General features: G+C 34.3%; 1 protein-coding gene across 1 annotated transcript in view; it reads right to left on the reverse strand.

Moving 5' to 3' along the window:
• pcdh15b (protocadherin-related 15b) overlaps positions 1 to 20,615 on the reverse strand; it is a 464,565-nt gene that overhangs the window by 28,560 nt on the left and 415,390 nt on the right. The window contains exons 28-30 of the mRNA XM_056468996.1: positions 17,167 to 17,382; positions 10,200 to 10,288; positions 3,721 to 3,897 (exon numbers count right to left, since the gene is read on the reverse strand). Of these exons, the coding sequence (XP_056324971.1) occupies positions 3,721 to 3,897; positions 10,200 to 10,288; positions 17,167 to 17,382 (482 nt within the window). The remainder of the gene's footprint in view (positions 1 to 3,720; positions 3,898 to 10,199; positions 10,289 to 17,166; positions 17,383 to 20,615) is intronic.

Here is a 20,615-nt window from a genome sequence, read left to right on the forward strand (position 1 = left end):
ACATTTAATTAGGTTGATTGGTTAACTAGGCAAGTGAGGGTAATTAGGCAAATGATTGTATAATGATGGTTTGTTCTCCCACCCCAGGGCAGTGGACCGATACCAGTCCGTGGATCAAATGGTAGCAGGCCGTACAAGAAATCATTAACTATTTCTGTTTTAAATAATAATAATAAATAAACTTTGAAAAATGACCGTATTCGGTCTCTGTTACATCTCGGACACTTGAGCATCAAAATTTAACCCACAAGCTAGCAAAATGAATAAGAAACAGACGTTTCTTGATCTTCTGGCCAGTGAAAGACCAATGGACTGCCAAGGAATGGATGGGCAACTCATTTGTCAACAAATCAGGTTAATCCGGCATGTCTGTGACGGCGGCCTTTTTAGGGGCCATTCATGTATTGAGTCTTTTCAGCACACGTTTGTTATTTCCAGTGGAGGATAAAAAATTGAAAGCGACGCACTCGTGCCTTCTAAACGCACAAACATCTCTTTTTAAAATGCCACGAGTGCAACGCGAGTCACATGACAAGAACTGAAAATAAGGTTCATACTTTGTATGAAATATACTTATATTCAGCTTAAAGTAACATTTAAAGGCGTACCTAGATTAATTAGGTTAACTAGGTAGATTAGGGTAATTAGGCAAGTCATTGTATAACGATGGTTTGTTCTGTAGACTATTGAAAAAATAAGCTTAAAGGGACTAATAATTTTGTCCTTAAAATGGCTTTAGAAAAATTTAAAACTGCTTTTATTCTAGCCAAAATAAAAAAAAAATCCTCCAGAAGAAAAAATATTATAGCAAATACTGTGGAAATTTCCTTGTTCTGTTAAACATAATTTGGGAAATATTTGAAAAACAAAAAATTCACAGAAGGCCTAATAATTTTGACTTTAGCTGTACATGTGGCAATATCTCATTTGATTTTCAGCCAATCAGAGAATGTAATAAGTCAAACTTGTGGAAAAGCTCTATAATGCATTCCCATAATTTAATTTTAGACAGGATGCTATACATAAATGCTAGTTTTCCTCGCATCATTAACCATGCCTATATTAGAACTGTAAAAAAACGTGTTATTTGACAGTGTATTCGACAGCCTACAATTCACAGTTTTCCCACACAGGCATTAGGAGCGCTGTATGAGCAGGCTAATTACTATGATAAGACAGACAATCTGGCTAGAGATTTAACCATGAGTCTCGTTTTTATAAGAAATGAAGAAATGTCTAAACAAACCTAAACACACACTCCATCTGCTCTGTCACGCTGCTGGGTTAAAAATATGGGCGAGTGTAAATAAACATGAAAAAACAGACTATTAATGGCTGCCAGAGAGCTATTTATATTGCTGTTGGAAAAAAGAGAACAGTTTATAAGCCTAGTTTATATTGTATATTAAATTAAAAAGCGGTTTCTAAATTGACAATTGATCAAAATAACAAAAATCATGCCAATTTTTGTTTACAGTATTTTTATATAACACATTATCAGTGTTTTAGTTTCAGAGTAAAGAAAGAAATTTTTTTTTTGATGGAGTAAAAAAAAGTTGTTATTTTGACCAATTGTCATTTTATGTAAATACCTCTAAATAACTTTTTTTTGTAAATTACTAAATTTTATTTGACACTTCATATTTACCTATATTTATGTCATATTTACCTATATTAACTCCACTCACCAGCCACTTTGTTTGGTACACCTGTCCAACTGCTCGTAAACGCAAATTTTTAATCAGCCAATCACATGGCAGCAACTCAATGCATTTAGGCATGTAGACATGGTCAAGACGATCTTCTGCAGTTCAAACTGAGCATCAGAATGAGGAAGAAAGGTGATTTAAGTGACTTTGAACGTGGCATGGTTGTTGGTGCCAAACAGGCTGGTCTGAGTATTTCAGAAACGGCTGATATACTGGGATTTTCTCGCACAACCATCTCTAGGGTTTACAGAGAATGGTCTGAAAAAGCACAACACATCGAACCTTGAGGTGGATGGGTTAAACCACACCAGGTGCCACCCTTGTCAACTTAGAACAGGAAACTGAGGCTACAATTCGAACAGGCTCACCAAAATTGGACAATAGAAGAATGGAAAAACGTTGCCTGGTCTGATGAGTCTCGATTTCTGCTGCGACATTCAGATGGTAGGGTCAGAATTTGGCCTCAACAACATGAAAGCATGGATCCATTCTGCCTTGATTCAATGGTTCAGGCTGGTGTTGGTGGTGATGTAATGGTGTAGGGGATATTTCCTTGGCACACTTTGGGCCCATTTGTATCAATTGAGCATTGTGTACTGCAGGGGAAGGTATTACAAAATATACCTTGGCACACTTTGGGCTACAGCCAGGGGCGTAGCGGACATTTTAAAAGTGGTGGGGACAGCTGTATGAGATCATATGTTCATATAATTATTAATCACCTGTTTCTAAATGGTATGTCTCTAAAAGTGAGGGGGATGGATCCCCCCCGTCCCCCCCGGTTGCTACGCCCCTGGCTACAGCACACCCGAGTATTGTTGCTGACCACATCCATCCATTTATGACCACAGTGTACCCATCATCTGATGGCTACTTCCAGCAGGATAACGCACCAAGTCATATAACGTGAATCATCTCAGACTGGTTTCTTGAACATGACAATGAGTTCACTGTACTCAAATGGCCTGCACAGTCACCAGAACTCAATCCAATAGAGCACTTTTGGGATGTGATGGAATGGGAGATTCCCATCAAGGATGAGCTGCTGACAAATCTGCAGCAACTGCGTGATCCTATTATGTCAATATGACCAAAATCTCTGAGGAATATTTCCAGTACCTTGTTGAATCTATGCCATGAAGCATTAAGGCTGTTCTAAAGGCAAAAGGGGTCCAACTAGTACTAGTAAAGTGTACCTAATAAAGTGGCCGGTGAGTGTTTATTTACTTTATCTTTTAATTACAAAGTCCATATAAAACATAACATGTTTTCAGACCGTAAAATATATATAAACAATTACATAAAATATAACTATTTACATCTAATATTTAGGTTCTGAAAACTTGTGATAATTTATATTGACCTATTTTAATTTTCTGCAGATAAATGATCTAAAACATTCTTATTTGATATATTGAAGAAGTCACTGGTATTTTTTTAAAATAAAACAAAATTTTACTTAAAATACATTATTTAGTTCAGACAAATACAGTATATAAAATGTTGGTTATTCACCAAGCCAAATGGTTATTTATTTATTTATTTATTTTAATAAATATTTATAATTTAATTTAATTAAATTTTTTACTGTGGAACAATTTCAAACTGGTGTTTAGCTTAAAGTAAGTCAAGAAAGCTACCACGAAGCTTCCTCTTGGCAAATGTGACAAATTTTTTCAATGTCCATAGATGGAACAAATTAAAAACACTATTTTTTTACATCTTTTTTTTTGTTGATTAGTATTGAATTTCAAAATCTGAAACATATCCACTTGATGCACCAATAACATCCTTGATGGGACATTTTAAAATGCTGCGGATGCACTTCAGTATTAATAAAAATAAATGAAATCCCCATAAATCAGTCCTGTTTATTTACGCTGTAGACAAACAGATGCATCTCTTCAAATATAAATATAAGATACATCCATTTATCCTAAAGAAGACGCCATGAGGTTAAAAGGGAGTAGAAAAGAGCAGAAAGAGAGTTTGCATGAGAGGATGCACTCACTTGAAGAGCTCTTGTCTTGAAAGGGCTCTGTTGGTCAGAGGGTCGATTGCGTAAACCATCAGGTCAGATTTGGTGTAGTCCTCTTGTTCATAACCATCGCCAAATCGACGCGCTCCAATTGACTCCATAACTACTTTAGCTCCTGGGATCTGGTCCTGGACGTAACGCTCTAAAATCCTGAATTGAGAGAAATGAGAGATTGACATCAGTACTTTTTGATGTACTGATGATGTTCTGTATCAACATCCGTTACAGACATGAAAATAAAATAAGAAAAAATATAATAATTGAACAAAATAAAATAAAATAATTAAAACAAAATAAATAAATAAATAAATAAAATATTACAAAATAAAAAAAATTATAAAATAAAAAATAAAATAAAAAATTAAAACAAAATAAAATAATTAAATAAAACAAAATAAAAAAATTAAATTAACAAAATAAAAAATGAATTAAAAAATTATAAAATAAGTGTCATCTTATGTAAAACAACAACAACAACAACAACAACAACAACAACAACAACAACAACAACAACAACGAGTTTGTGCATTAGAAAACGTGATTGAGCTGCAAAAAACATTCTTGTGTAGCAAACAACAAAACAAAATATTATAACAAAACAGAGCCTGTTTACGTCTTACAAAACAAAAACAAAACATGACATGCTCTTGTATAATAAAAACAAAGCAAAATAGCAACAGGTCATGTTTGTGTTGCAAAAAAGGGAATGCTTTGTGCAATACAAAATAAAAACAAAATAGTTCATGTGTAACAAAAATCTAAGTTTAATGTGTTTGTGCATTACAAAATTGACATGTTCTACACAAACAAACGCTACAAAACTAAAATAAAATTCACTGTGTTTGTGTAATAAAAATCTAGATCATGAATAAGAACAGTACAAAACCGAACAGTACAAAATAAAAAGAGCACTGTGTAATAAAAAACAAAACAGAACATGTTACAATACAAAACAACAACATAATGCAGCACGTTTGTTTAATAATTTAAAGCAAATATTGCATTATTTGTGTAATTAAAAACAAAACAGATCATTTTTATGTATTAAAACAAACAATACAAAAAAGTCAGCATTTTCTTGTGCAATAAAATACAAAACAGATCATGTCCTTGTGCTTTAAAAACAAACAATACAAAACGAATCAAAATACCTTGTTCTTGTGTAATAAAAACAAAACAGATCACGTGTGTATTATTAAAACAATATAAAACAAAAACTGTGGAATGTTCTGCTGTAACAAAAAAAGATCATATTTGTGTTACAATACAAAACAAAATCAAATGCAGCATGTTTGTGCAAAAAAATCCAAATCATGAACAAAAACAGACCAAAACAAAACAGTACAAAAAAGCGTTCTTTGTGTAATAAAAACAAAACAGATCATGCTTGTGTTTTAAAAAAACAAACAATGTATATTTTTAAAATGTTCTTGCTTAATAAAAATCAAAACAGATCATGTTTGTGAATTTGTAAAACAAACAATACAAAACAAAATCAAAATGCGGAATGTTCTTGTGCAATACAAAAAACAGATCACATTTTCTTATTAATAAAAAACAAAACAAAATGTGGAATGTTCTTCTGCATATAAAAAAACTAAACGAAACAAAAAGATCATGTTTGTGTGTTACAACATAAAACATAAACAAAACACAAAACATGTCTGTGTAATAAAGATCTAGACTATAAAAACAAAACAAAACAAAACAAAACAAAACAAAACAAAACAAAACAAAACAAAACAAAACAAAACAAAACAAAACAAAACAAAACAAAACAAACAAAACAAAACAAAACAAAAAAACAAAACAACAAAACATAACATAACATAACATAACAAAACAAAGCAAAAAACAAAAAAACAAAACAAAACAAAACAAAACAAAACAAAACAAAACAAAACAAAACAAAACAAAACAAAACAAAACAAAACAAAAAACAAAACAAACAAAACAAAACAAAACAAAACAAAACAAAACAAAAAAACAAAACAACAAAACATAACATAACATAACATAACAAAACAAAGCAAAAAACAAAAAAACAAAACAAAACAAAACAAAACAAAACAAAACAAAACAAAACAAAACAAAACAAAACAAAACAAAACAAAACAAAACAAAACAAAACACAAAACAAAACAAAACAAAACAAAAAGCATTGTTTGAGTAATAAAAAACAGATCATTTTTGTGAATTTGTAAAACAAACAATACAAAACAAAATCAAAATGCGGAATGTTCTTGTGCAAAACAAAAAACAGATCACATTTCCTTATTAATAAAAAAATAAAACAAAATGTTGAAGGTTCTTCTGCATATAAAAAACTAAACTAAACAAAAAGATCATGTTTGTGTGTTACAACATAAAACAAACAAAACACAAAACATGTCTGTGTAATAAAAATCTATACCATGAACAAAACAAAACAAAACAAAGCAAAACAAGCAAAACAAAACAAAGCAAAGCAAAGCAAAGCAAAGCAAAGCAAAGCAAAGCAAAGCAAAGCAAAGCAAAGCAAAGCAAAGCAAAGCAAAGCAAAACAAAACACAAAACAAAACAAAGCAAAGCAAAGCAAAGCAAAGCAAAGCAAAGCAAAGCAAAGCAAAACAAAACAAAACAAAAAGCATTGTTTGAGTAATAAAAAACAGATCATGTGCAACATATCTGTGTAAGAAAAATCCAGATCATGAACAAAACAAGAGAAGACAAGACAAAATAAAACAAAAAACAAAACAAAACAAAAAGCATTGTTTATGTAATAAAAACAAAACAGATATTTGTGTGTTATAAAAACAAACAATACAAGACAAAAACAAAATTTGACACATTCTTGTGCAATACAAAACAAAACAGATGACATTTACATATTATTAAAACCACATAAAACAAAAATAAAATGTTACAATACAAAACATAAACAAAATGCAGCACGTTTGTGTAATAAAAATCTAGATTATGAACAAAACCCAGAACAAAACAGTACAAAACAAAAGGTGCATTGTTTATGTAATAAAAAACAAAACAGATCATGTTTGTATGTTATTTAAACAAACAATACAAAACAGAAACAAAAATTGACATGTTCTTGTGCAATACAAAACAAAACAGATCACATATACATATTATTAAAACAACATAAAACAAAAACAAAAGGTGGAAGGTTAATCTGTATTAAAATAAACCCCCAAAACAAAACAGATCATGTTTATGTGTTACAAAAACAGCACAACAAAATGGGACACATTCCTGTGTAACAAAAATTTTAAAAAAGCTAGAAGGGCAAAAACTTTCAACAGGTACAAGTGTACATGGATCAACACAGTTCTCTCTGAAAAACAGAGCAAATACCACCCCCCCCCCCCCAAAAAAAAACAGCATGTAAGAACATAAAGCTCAGCGTGTGGAAATTAGACAGCTAATGCATGTCGGTATTTCAGTGCTAATTCAAGCGCCTCTAAGCCATTAATCGGTGGGCAGATATCAGAGAAAATAAACTGACAATCAACTTCCACACGATCACAAACAAACACTAATTGCAGTAATCACCGTAGCTGAGTAAAAAAGCATAAAAAAACACACACAAATGCAACAATTACTCTGTCTGCATATTTCGCAAGTGCTGCAAAACCCCTATATTAACAATGCATGTTAGGCTACACTGAACAGAAGCCGCAAGGAGGACAAATACAAAGCGAGGGCTAAAATGAGCTGTGTAAGACGGCGTCACTTCAAAGCTGGTGTCCTTGTCTCCCAGTGGGTGTCTTTATTACCCCTCAGTTCACATCTCAGAGCAGCCAGAACCTCCTCAGCCAATTACCTGCAGAGATTCACATATCCCCGCTTCACAGCTGCCGAAGAGAAATAAATAATAAAAAAAGAAAAAAAGAACAGAGGCTGGAATGGAGATGCTACTTGGGGGGGAAAGGAATAAGACGCAGGTTTGCTGAGGAAACGGCCTGACGAGAGAAGATGAGGGAAAACTTGGCCACCTGAGGCAGAAGATATTTGTGTATATACTAGGAAGGTGTATTTATGTCTTAATATTACAACCCCAAATCAGAAAAGTTAGGACAGTATGGAAAACGCAAATAAAAAAGAAGGTAGTAAGAAAATTATTACATGAAAAAATGATTGATATGTTTAAAAACAATGTTCCTCATAGAAAGATAGGAAGACATTTGTATATTTCACCTTCAACTGTGCATAACATCATTAAAAGATTCAAGGAATCTGGAGGAATTTCAATGTGTAAAGGACAAGAGTGCAAGCCTGAGCTGAACAACCGGTATCTCAGATCCCTCAGGTGGCACTGCATCAAAAATCATCATTCATCTATAAGCAATATCACCATATAGGCTTAGGACTACTTTGGCAAATCTTTGTCAAATATCACAATACGTAGTTACATCCATAAATGCCAGTGAAAACTGTACTATACCAAAAGGAAGCCATATGTTAACAGTGTCCAGAAGTGCCGTTGACTTCTCGACTTCATTGTCTGCAATGAAATACAAGTCAGAGTAAATTTAGAATCACTACTTTATTTTTTATTTGCGTTTTTCATACTGTCTCAACTTTTTCTTTGTAGGCGATGTAGCTCAGTAGTATGTAAGTACATTAAGTTCTAATTCCGCAGGGCACATTCGTACCAAAAAAGTGTGTTTCTGAGTTACAAAACTAGATTGCTAAATATGGTGCTTTCTTGCTTAAACAAAACACGAAACGAACACAACCCAAAATAAATCAAAAAGGAACTTTTAGTGTAATAAAAAACAAAACAGATCATGTTATTATAACAATAGAAAACAAAAACAAAATGAAGAAAGTTCATCTGTTTTTAAACAAAGTGTTGAGTGTCTGTGTGTAACAAAACCAAAAACAAAACCAAAAACAACGAAGGAAAGTTTATTTATAAACTAAATTCGAGAGGATTACATGCTTATGATTGACCACAGCCGGTCCCGCATTAGCTAACACATGATCTTCCAATCAAATGATTCCTAAGTTGCTATAAATAACCACAGTCTTCATTCCACAACCATCTTCGTCTTCATCCCCTTCTCCTCCCCCCTTTACCTAGATTGGTTAATACTGTTGCCCCACAGCAAGAACACTGCCGGCTCTGGTCCTCACCGGGCCAGTTGGCGGTTCTGTGCAGAGTTTGCATGTTCTTCCTGTGTCCGTGTGGGTTTCCCCTGGGTTCCTCGGTTTCCTCCCACCATCCAAAGACATGCATCATACATAAACCGACTGAGCCAAATGGGCACCATAGTCTAGCTTCCAGAATCAGTATTTCCTTCTCAAAGCAGTTCACCTTTAGCCACATCAGCAAGGAGTTTTTGAGATCTACCTGAGCTCAATCTCCCCTCTATATTTACAGTTGAAGTCTGAATTATTAGCACCCCTTTGATTTTTTTTACTTTTTTATATATTTCCCAAATGATGTTTAACAGAGCAAGGGAATTTTCACAGTATGTCTGATAATATTTTTTATTTTTTCTTCTGGAGAAAGTCTTATTTATTTTATTTAGGCTAGAATAAAAGCAGTTTTTAATTTTTTAAACACCATTTTAAGGACAAAATTATTAGCCTCTTTAAGCTATATAATATATATATATATATATATATATATATATATATATATTATATATATATATATATATATATATATATATATATATATATATATATATATATATATATATATATATATATATATATATATATATATATATATACGTATATATATATATATATATATATATATATATATATATATATATATATATATATATATATATATATATATATATATATATATATATATATAGCTTAAAGGGGCTAATAATTTTGTCCTTAAAATGGTTTGTGTGTGTATATATATATATATATATATATATATATATATACACACACATATATATATCCCCCCTGTACATATATATATATATATGTACAGGGGGGATAAAAATTCAGAAAGGCTAATAATTCTGACTTCAAGTGTAAAATAAGATCTGAACAGTGAACAGATTGTTTCCCACATGCCTTTTCCAACCAAAACCAAAGTTACTGGCTTATTCTTTTTCTTGTTTGCTGTATTGGCAGATGCACCAGGGACCCGATTATAGCCCTTAAACATAGAAAAAGTCTAATTTAGATGATCTCCCCCCTTAATGTGAAGTACAGCAATGCTATAAGTGCAATCCGATGTCAGAGGGAGGCTTTGGTTATTCCGCTCCTGATGCAGATGTTCCACAGCGTGAGTCCTGCTTCAATCTGAGAGGGGTCTTGACACATTCAAGCAGCCCACTGATTTATCCCCAACATAAACATCTGCACCCGCAGGAGTCAAGTGCTCATGCATACATTACAGCTTCAAGCACGCTCTGAAAACACAATGTGGTGAAATATGTCTGGGGTGAGAAGTGTGTTTGTGTGGAGCGTGTTACCCGATGAGCCGGTCCTTGTTCTGTTCCACTACCGTGGGCGGCACGTTGGATACGACCACCTGCATGTCCAGCTGGTTAACCACTGACACCTGGGAGACAGGATAAATATAATCTCCGGTTATAACAGAGAAAATGACAGTGTAGAAGCTTGAAGGTTCTGAACTGTGTAATATTTTAAATATACACTGCATGGCTTTTCTGTGGTTGAAGGTTAATTAGCTCAATTAACGGTAAGTGTGTGTTTGTTTAAGAATTAAAGAATTGCGAACATCAAGCAGAGATGTCAAGCAAATTTAGGAAGTTTTTTTCAGCAGGGATCAAGCATAATCAAGCATATACACTGAAACAAATAATTCAAAGTACATTGTTATATTGGGTTAAATATAACTTGTTTTATTCAATTTGCCTTAAAGCAAAACCAGCAGTTTTGGCGACAAGGTGGCTCAGTGGTTAGCACTGTCGCCTCACAGCAAGAAGGTCACTAGTTCGAGTCCTGGCTGTGTCAGTTGGCATTTCTGTGTGGAGATTGGATGTTCTCCCCATGTTGGCGTGGGCTCCCTCCGGGTGCTCCGGCCTCCCCCACAGTCCAAAGACATGCGCTATAGGTGAATTGGGTATGCTAAATTGTCTGTAGTGTATAAGTGTGAATGATTGTGTATGGATGTTTCCCAGAGAAGGGTTGCAGCTGGAAGTGCATCTGCTGTGTAAAACATATGCTGGTTAAGTTGGCGGTTCATTCCGCTGTGGTGACCTCTGATGAATAAAGGGACTGAGCCGAAGGAAAAAGAATGACTGAATGAAATGTAAGTTTCTAATGTGAGCTTGATTACCATCTTGCCTGATATTTACATCCATACTGAAAGCACCAGCAGATAATTTACCTCAATATGGAAAATAAAATAAAAAATAAATAGCAATATCATAGGCTAACATTATATGGATCTATTATAGTTTAGTCCAAAGAGCATCTTTATTTGGATTTAAGTTGAACCAATATAAAATAAAAAAGATTTTAAAAGTATTTTATAAAAACAATATTTTACTTCATTTAGAGTAAATATTTTTATTGTATCCCCCTTGGGCAGAATAAATATTTTAATTAATTTCCAACCAAGTCAAAACTATAAATTAAGGTTCATTTATAAATATAGTTTTTTTAAGGTTGGTTTATATATATATATATATATATATATATATATATATATTATATATATATATATATATATATATATATATATATATATATATATATATATATATATATATATATATATATATATATATATATATATATAAATGTTAAACATTAAACAATATCTCTAAATTAAACAACATTTTGACGTTTATATGTATTTATGTATTTTTTTTCTTGACCGCAATAAATATTTTTGATTCAGATTAAATTACATTTTATAGTTTGAACCAAAGTTAAATTACAGTATTTTTTAAAAGTTGGTTCAAAGTGTAATTATTGCAGTGAATATTGCAAAAAGATAATATTGTACTGCATAATGTGGCTAACAAGTTGTTTTATGCACTATATTTTATATCAACATACTGTAGGCCATATGTTCAGTCATATGTATGAGAAACAGACCAAAATGCAAATGCAAAAATCAACCAACTATGTATATATACGGCTGAAGTCAGAGTTACTAGGCCCCCTGAATTATTAGCTCCCCTGTTTATTTTTTTCCCCAATTTCTGTTTAACAGAGAGTCAACACATTTCTAAACATAATAGTTTTAATAACTCATTTCTAATAACTGATATATTTTATCTTTACCATGATGACAGTAAATAATATTTGACTAGATATTTTCAGGCCACTTCTATACAGCTTAAAGTGACATTTAAAGGCTTAACTAGATTAATTAGGTTAACTAGGCAGGTTAGGGTAATTAGGCAAGTTATTGCATAACGATGGTTTGTTCTGTAGACTATCGAAAACAAAAATAGCTTAAAGGGGCTAATATTATTGACCATAAAATGGTGTTTAAAAAATTACATTTTTAATTTTTTTATTCAAGCTGAAATAAGACTTTCTCCAGAAGAAAAAATATTATCAGACATACTGTGAAAATTTCCTTGCTCTGTTAAACATCATTTGGGAAATATTTAAATAAGAATAAAAAAAATTCAAAGGGGGGCTAATAAATCTGACTTCAACTGTAAATAATCTTTAAGTGCACTGCTGTGAGGTTAATGGGCAAAAGCATTTTTTCTACATCTTTCTTTACTTGTTCTCTAGTAAAATTGTCTAAACATTCTTTATCAACATGTATTTCTTTCACAAATAAATAAATAAATACTTGCATTAAATTCTAAGCTTTTTTTCACATGTTGTAGTAAGGATTTAGAATCACTTGTTTGCAGATACCATTTAGTTAGATGTTTTGACATTTTGAGTGTAACTTAACTGGCATCAACAAGACACCCTTACTTCTACCTATTTATTTAACTCATAAGACCAAGTACTGATTCAAGATGTTGCATGCTACTGAGAGATTTATAATACTTCTGGAGCCCCTACGCCCACCAAAAAAAATACAAGATCAATGCCTCTTCTGCATTACACCTTGGACGTTCTTCAAGAAAGCTTACGGGGACTGTATTTTTCTAATCAAAATCAGCTAACGGAGCTGCCCCTGCCGTAAAACCATATGATGGATTGCACCTCAGGAGAGGTTACTGCTTTAAACTTTAATCAATCTCTTCAAACTGGCTCGGGATTGTGCATTTAAAGGTGAAGTGTGTAATTTCTGTCCTCATTGCAACATCAGAATTGCACCTCGTCCCAATTCCGATGCCACATGATGGTCTGGGTTCTTTATGACTTCATAAATTATTCTTGTATTACTTTTGAGGAAAATATGTGGTAAATAGAGACACATTTTTGTCAAAATACCATCTTATTTTATCCAAATACCAACCAAAATGCTGTTCTGAATGAGTGGCTTTAACTGTACTAGTGTAAATGAAACTCAAGACTTTACATTCTGTGAGTTTATGAATGATTTCAATCCAGTCACATTTTGTTTGCAAAAATATGTTTCTATACTGTATGTATGAATCATTGCTTTAATAATAATAATAATAATAATAATAATAATAATAATAATAATAATAATAATAATAATAATAATAATAATAATAATTGTAAACCTGTGCATTATGTAATTATTGTTAACCCTCCATACTGTAACATTTTGTTAACCATGCATGAGATGGCAGCTTACATGTATGATTGAAACATTTTGGCACTACTTATTTGTTTACAAGATATCAGCAAACTTGTACACAAATATACAGAGAGAACAGCATCAATACTACTTAAGACAGCAATAAACATGTGAATAGTAAGCAAATGGGTGTGTGTTTGGAAGAATGGACTTATAGAGCAAATTATTTCATTATAGATTGTAACTTTAAGGGAATGGAAACTATTTCTGTCAAAAGAGTCATTCATTCATTTTCCTTCGGCTTAGTCCCTTATTTATCAAGGGTCGCCACAGTGGAATGAACCATCAACTATTACGACATTTGTTTCACGCAGCTGATGTCCTTCCAGCTGCAACCCAGGACTGGAAAACACCCATAAACTCTCACATTCACACATACACACACCCTTACAATACGGCCAATTTAGTTCATCCAATTCAGCGCATGTCTTTCGACTTATGGGGGAAACTGAAGCACCCTGAGGAAACCCACGTGAACACAGGAAGAACATGCAAACTCCATACAGAAATGCCAAACCAGTGACCTTCTTGCTGTGAGGCGACTGAGCTAAACACTGAGCCACCATGCCGCTCCCAAAATGTAATATTTATAATGAAACATCTCATGTACTCAATTGCCTCATGTTGCCAGATAAAGCAAAATAGACATATTCCTACAAAAGAATCGATGAAAAGTAATTTAGTTTGTAGCTTTTCAAGAATTCTTACAATACAGAGTGCATTGCTTTTACCAGCTCTGTAATTTACTGTTAAATTATTGTAGTTTGGGTTGGTGGGTTATTTTGTATTGTGAATTTGTAATTTGTATTTACTTATATTATTGTATTTACAATACACTTTATTATTGCAGTATACGCTACCTGACAAAAGTCTTGTCGCCTATCCAAGTTTTAGGAACAACAAATAATAACTTGACTTCTAGTTGATCATTTGGTAAAGACCTCTATATGCTCAATAATGTTTATGTATGGTGACTGGGCTGACCAATCCTGGAGCACCTTGACCGACTTTGCTTTCAGGAACTTTGACGTGGAAGCTGAAGTATGAGAAGGAGCGCTACCCTGCTGAAGAATTTGCCCTCTCCTGTGGTTTGTAATGTAATGGGCAGCACAAATGTCTTGATACCTCAGGCTGTTGATGTTGCCATCCACTCTGCAGATCTCTCGCACGCCCCCATACTGAATGTAACCCCAAACCATGATTTTTCCTTCACCAAACTTGACAGATTTCTCTAAGAATCTTGGGTCCATTCCGGTTCCAATAGGTCTTCTGCAGTATTTGTGATGATTGGGATGCAGTTCAACAGATGATTCATCTGAAAAATCTACCTTCGGCCACTTTTCCAAATGATCAACTTGAAGTCAAGTTATTATTTTGTTGCTCTTGGCATTGACAAAAATACTTTTGTCAGGTAGTGTAGTTTGAGTAACAATTCCCACTGTTAACTTCTGGCTTATTATGTGCCTATTACTAAGATATTAACTACTTATAATTACTTAAAGTATATCTTAATTAACATCCCCAATCCTACCCAAAATCTAAACCCAATTATCACCATACTAACTGTTAAAAAGCAGCTAATCAGTAGTGTTACCTATAGATTTGTACCATCTTGTTCTTCTTTAATGTCATGCCACATTCTAACGTTGCTCTATTTCAAGTATCAGTTCAGGAAAGACTTTTATTTGTGAAGTATTTGCATTGGTCTCGTTATAAAAATATACGAACTCAGTGGTTAGCACAGTCGCCTCACAGCTAGAGGGTCGCTGGTTTGAGTCCCGGCTGGTCAGTTGGCATTTCTGTGTGCAGTTTGCATGTTCTTCCCGTGTTGTCCATAGACATGCGCTATAGGTGAACTGAATAAACTAAATTGGCTGTAGTGCAGGGGTCTCAAACTCAATTTAGCTGACGGCCGCTGGAGGCCAAGTCTGGGTGAGGCTGTGCTGCAACAGACTTTCCACATTAAATTAATTATATTAATTATTAATTTCTAATTTGTTTATCTCTTCATCTTATTTTGTGTAAAAAATAAATAAAAATAAAGAGATTTCAGACAATTGGAATTTTTTAAAAACAAAATAAAATGAAAAAAATTAACAAATTTAAAATAAATCAATCAGTAATAAATAGTGATAATAATAATAATTAGATTTACTGTTATCCGATGTGCTGTTGTTACAGGAAATGAAGCAACACTGTGTTGTTGTTGTTTCTTTTGACTACTTTTACATCATATAGAAATATATCTAATGTTTATTGTGTGAGGCGATGCAAATACAATACAGGTAGCGCGATGCAAATGACCCACAAATGATGGTGTGACTCTATAATTGGTCCGGGTTACAGGGAACTCTTATTGCCGATGGACAGGTGTCGATATGTGACTGCAGACGACTCATTTGTCAGAGAGAGAGAGAGAGAGAGAGACCTCACATTAACTCTCTAAGTGCCATTTCAGTTCACTTCCAAGTGAAAAATAGTAATTAAATGACTCACTCTGTCTAATCTTCAAAAAGAACCCACAGTTAGTTTTTCCATCATGTTCTGTAGCTGACTTGACTCACTTTGCTTCTGCCTACCGCTATTCTGATGCAGGGACGACAACACAATCTCACGGCAATTCGTAACTTTTTGATTTAGTGGCTAATTCGTATGAATTCATACGATCTAATTTGTACATTTTCGTACGATTTGCTCATTCCCCAATGACGATTGGGTTTAGGGGTGGGGTTAGGTGCCACGCCTCATTTTTAAAATCGTACAATTTCGTACGAATAAACTCGTATGAATTTGTACGAATTAGCCACTAAACTGACAAAACGTAAAATACTTTCGTTTTCACATAAGATCAGGCTGGGGATGCAGTTTCACCTTCTCGGGATCTCTTTTGATCAGGCTCATTATCAGATTTACTCATGGATTTAAAGAAATCAAAATAAGCTTGATTGCCTCTTTGCTATTTTGAAAATACAGATATTATTTATGTATATATAATAAACCTAAATAATACTATGGCATTATTTATTTTTGCTGCTCATTGCATGCGAAACAATCACCAACCAATGAGTGTGATTGTAAACGTAAGAAAGATGATTGGTTGAAAATATTGTTCAGGACCAATAGTTAAACGTGACTTTTGCTTTAATTTGCATACACACAATCAGCCTTTGTATGCGCTCGTTCTCTCACACACACACACACGTGCGCACAGGTATTTACCCTGCACAAGTTAATGCCGAATCAATTAAAATACATGCCGGAAAGCAAAACACAAATAAATTTCAATACCTTTATAAGACTTTATAAAGACCTTAACGGAATATTTTAAGACCCCATCGCCACTTCAAGTTCTGCTGCGTAAAACATATGCCGGCAGCATCCGCTGCGTAAAACATATGCCGAAATAGTTGGCGGTTCATTCTGCTGTGGCGACCCCTGATAAATAAGGGGACTAAGCCAAAGGAAAATTTATGAATTTACAGTAATTAACATATCTTAAGCTAACTTAATTGTTTTTAATTTAAATCTATTGAATATACAACAAAATATAAAACAAAAAAAGTTCTTTCTCATCAGGTATTGCGTTAATCAGCTCATTTTAAATAAGTAGTTTGAACAAGCAAACATCAGCAAACATCATTTTTGGAGTGTTCATTCACAAGTCTGACTTTTGACTGGGAATCTACACAAATTGGCTTGGCTTTATGCTTCACATTTATACATACCACCACTTGAGCGCTGCTGCTGAGTCCTTCGCCATAGTTATCCGTCGCCACCACGTCAAACTTGAAGTAGGAGCGGCGCATGTTCCTGTACATGATGGCTGTCTTAATTACCCCAGTGAAGGGCTCAATAACAAAGCCGTCTTTGCCGTCAGTAGTTGGGGGGATAATCAGCCTATACAGCATGGTGCTGTAATTCCCTGTGTCCTTATCCAGAGCCTGTCAGAAACAATAGAGCACAGATGTGTCAGGAGAAGAATAGCCACAAGCTACTTATCACCTACAACACAAGAGCCGCTCAACCTCTGCCGTCGCCTGCTGTTACACCTTTGGGCCCATAGGAGGAGCTCCAAGTCCCGATTTAACAGCGTCACTTGGGCTGAACGTTACAGCACTCCACTGCGGTGACAATGATTAATAATGGCTTTTTACAAGCGAGGGAAACTGGCGGCTTCACGGACAGCAGGGTGCCCCGGACCAGGCAGAGTCATTAACACAAATGAGAGACTTTTTCCAATATGCCTGGGAGACCAGTTACAATAAATACAGTAAGTGCGCATTAAAAGCCCCTCGCAAACAAAAGGTCTGTCATTTAATTGGTTATTTAGTGAGCCTGAGCATGGAGAACGCTTTGATTGCCGCCATATGGCTTTGCAGAGGGTTTTAGAAATATTGAGGACCAAACATTGAGCTTGAAATGGAGTTGAACTGCTAAAATAATCATGCATTTTGAGCATTATTATGGTTAAAGGTCATGTGAAATAAAAAAAAAAGTTTTTTAGATTTTCGTATCAGTATGTGGCATATCTATAAACTTGTGGGCTTCAAAAACAGTGACAGTTGGCATTTAGAAGATAGAAACATCTAAAGACGGCTGTTTGTCACTTCTGCCTAAATGCATCAGCAATTTTTTTTCATGCTTCAGTTTCTCATCAAATCGTTTGACCAATCAAATGATCTCTCGATCTCTAGCATCTGACAAGTCCCGCCCCCTTTCAAGACACCTCTCATTTGCTTTTTATTTGATGTCACCAACTATCATTGGCAGAGCTGTGATTAAAATAAAATGCTATTGGCTACTATACTGTATGTCCCACCCTGTCTTCATGTTTCAGTTGAGATTATGTAAACTTTTGAATAAAATATACATATTTTAAAAGCATTTTAGGGGACCTTTAAAGAGACAATTTATACAAATCTGACACTGACAAATACTGTTTTGTTACTGACCATCAGGATTTTAGATGAACCTGTCATCTATTTTATATGGTGAGCAAATGGTCATACTGTATGGTCTATGATGAGCAAATATCAGTCTAGGATACATATGTTATGATGACTTTTGGAATTCTGGTTAATAAAAAAATTAAACAGTTACTGTATCTCTCAATTGACTCATCAACATGATTGTTCATTCATTCATTTTCCTCTGGCTTAGTCCCTTTATCCATCAGCGGTCGCCACAGCGGAATGAACCCCCAACTTATCCAGCATGAGTTTTACACAGCGGGTGCCCATCCAGCTGCAACCCATTACTGGGAAACACCCATACACACCCGTTCACACTTATACACTACGACTACCATTCTCTGTCAACCCTACAAATGGTTGTGCTTGAAAATCCCAGTAGATCAGCAGTTTATGAAATACTCAGACCAGCTTGTCCGGCACCAACAACCATGCCACATTTAAAGTTACTTAAATCACCTTTCTTCCCATTCTGATGCTCGGTTTGAACTGCAGCAGATCGTCTTGACCATGTCTACATACCTAAATGGATTGAGTTGCTGCCATGTGATTGGCGGATTAGAAATTTGTGTCAACGAGCAGCTGGACAGGTGTACCTAATAAAGTGGCCGGTGAGTGTCACAATAAGTTTACCTTTGTTATTAAAATCAATCTGACTAGCGTATTAAAGATACAACTGAAATAAACAGTTAATTTCGTTTTTTTTTCAGGTACAGGTCTACAAACAGTAACATAAGAAAAGCTGCAAAAATTGTCGTTAATTTGTGACCCTGCACCACAAAACCAGTCATAAGGGTTTTTTTATTTTTGAGATTTTAGGACCACCAGAAAGCTCAATAAATATGCTTTCCTTCAATATATAGTTTGTATAAGACAGTTTTTGATAATCTGGAATCTGAGAGTGCAAAATATTGAGAAAAACTTTTAAGTTGTCTAAAGCAGTGTTTCCCAACCCTGTTCCTGAAGGCACACCAACAGTACACATTTTCAACCTCTCCCTAATTAAACACACCTGAATCAACTTATCATAACATCAGAAGAGACTCCAACACCTGAAGTTAATGGGTCAGAAAAGGGAGACATCCAAAATATGTACTGTTGGTGTGCCTCCAGGAACAGGGTTGGTAAAAACACGTCTAAAGAAAGTTCTTGTGTTCACATTACTAATCCAAAATTAAGTTTTGAAATACTCACAGTAGCAAATGAACAAAAAATATCTTCATCTAGCATGATATTTACCTAATATCCTAATGATTTTTGGCTTAAAAGAAAAATCTATTGATTTTGACCCATACAATGTATTTTTGTCTGTTTCTAAAGATATTCCCATGGACCATACTACAGAAAATTCACTGTATGGATTAAACATGCAACAATTATCATGAAAGCTACTAAAGTAAACAAAAGTAAGTGATTTTCTCTTCTCTTGTTTCATTAACACTGAAAGACACAGAGAGCAGCAGGAGCTTGGTGTTACTGTCACTTTAAGAGCTGCCCAGATGCAAATTAACGATGCGCACATCTGAATGCTTTCTCAACTGTTTATATTCACTTTAGACTTTGACAACTGTGTTTATGGGGATATTTGTCAAGATGTTTAGTTGGAGATAAATTTGCATGCATTTGACTGTTCAAGCACAATACGGCACTGAAGAGAGATGAATTGCAGACGACACACTGTCTTAGAAGCGCTCTCTGTTCACAAGCTACAGGTCTGTGTCAGTCAGCAAAAGAGCAGCAATGAGTTCTTTTTATAGGCTGTCGCGCTTAATAACTCATTTTCATATCATGTGCGTCATGCACTTTATTTTCTCACCGGTGCGTGTTCCTTGATTGCGGACTTTATGACGTGTCTGTATCTTTAAGCAGTTCTGCATTGTGTGGAGGCTGAAGGCAAACCTATTAGCCTTCCTGTGAATTTTTCAAATCCACTCACCGGCCACTTTATTAGGTACACCTGTCTAACTGCTCGTTAAAGCAAATTTCTAATCAGCCAATCACATGACATGACAGGCATGTTGACATGGTCAAGGCGATCTGATGCAGTTCAAACCAAGCATCAGAATGGGGAAGAACGATGTTTTAAGTGACTTTGAACGTGGCATGGTTGTTGGTGCCAGATGAGACATTCTAATGGTAGGGTCAGAATTTGGCATCAACAACATGAAAGCATGGATCCATCCTGCCTTGTATCAACGGTTCAG

The sequence above is a fragment of the Danio aesculapii genome, chromosome 12 (genome assembly GCF_903798145.1).
Source record: "Danio aesculapii chromosome 12, fDanAes4.1, whole genome shotgun sequence".
Classification (NCBI taxonomy): Eukaryota; Metazoa; Chordata; class Actinopteri; order Cypriniformes; family Danionidae; genus Danio; species Danio aesculapii.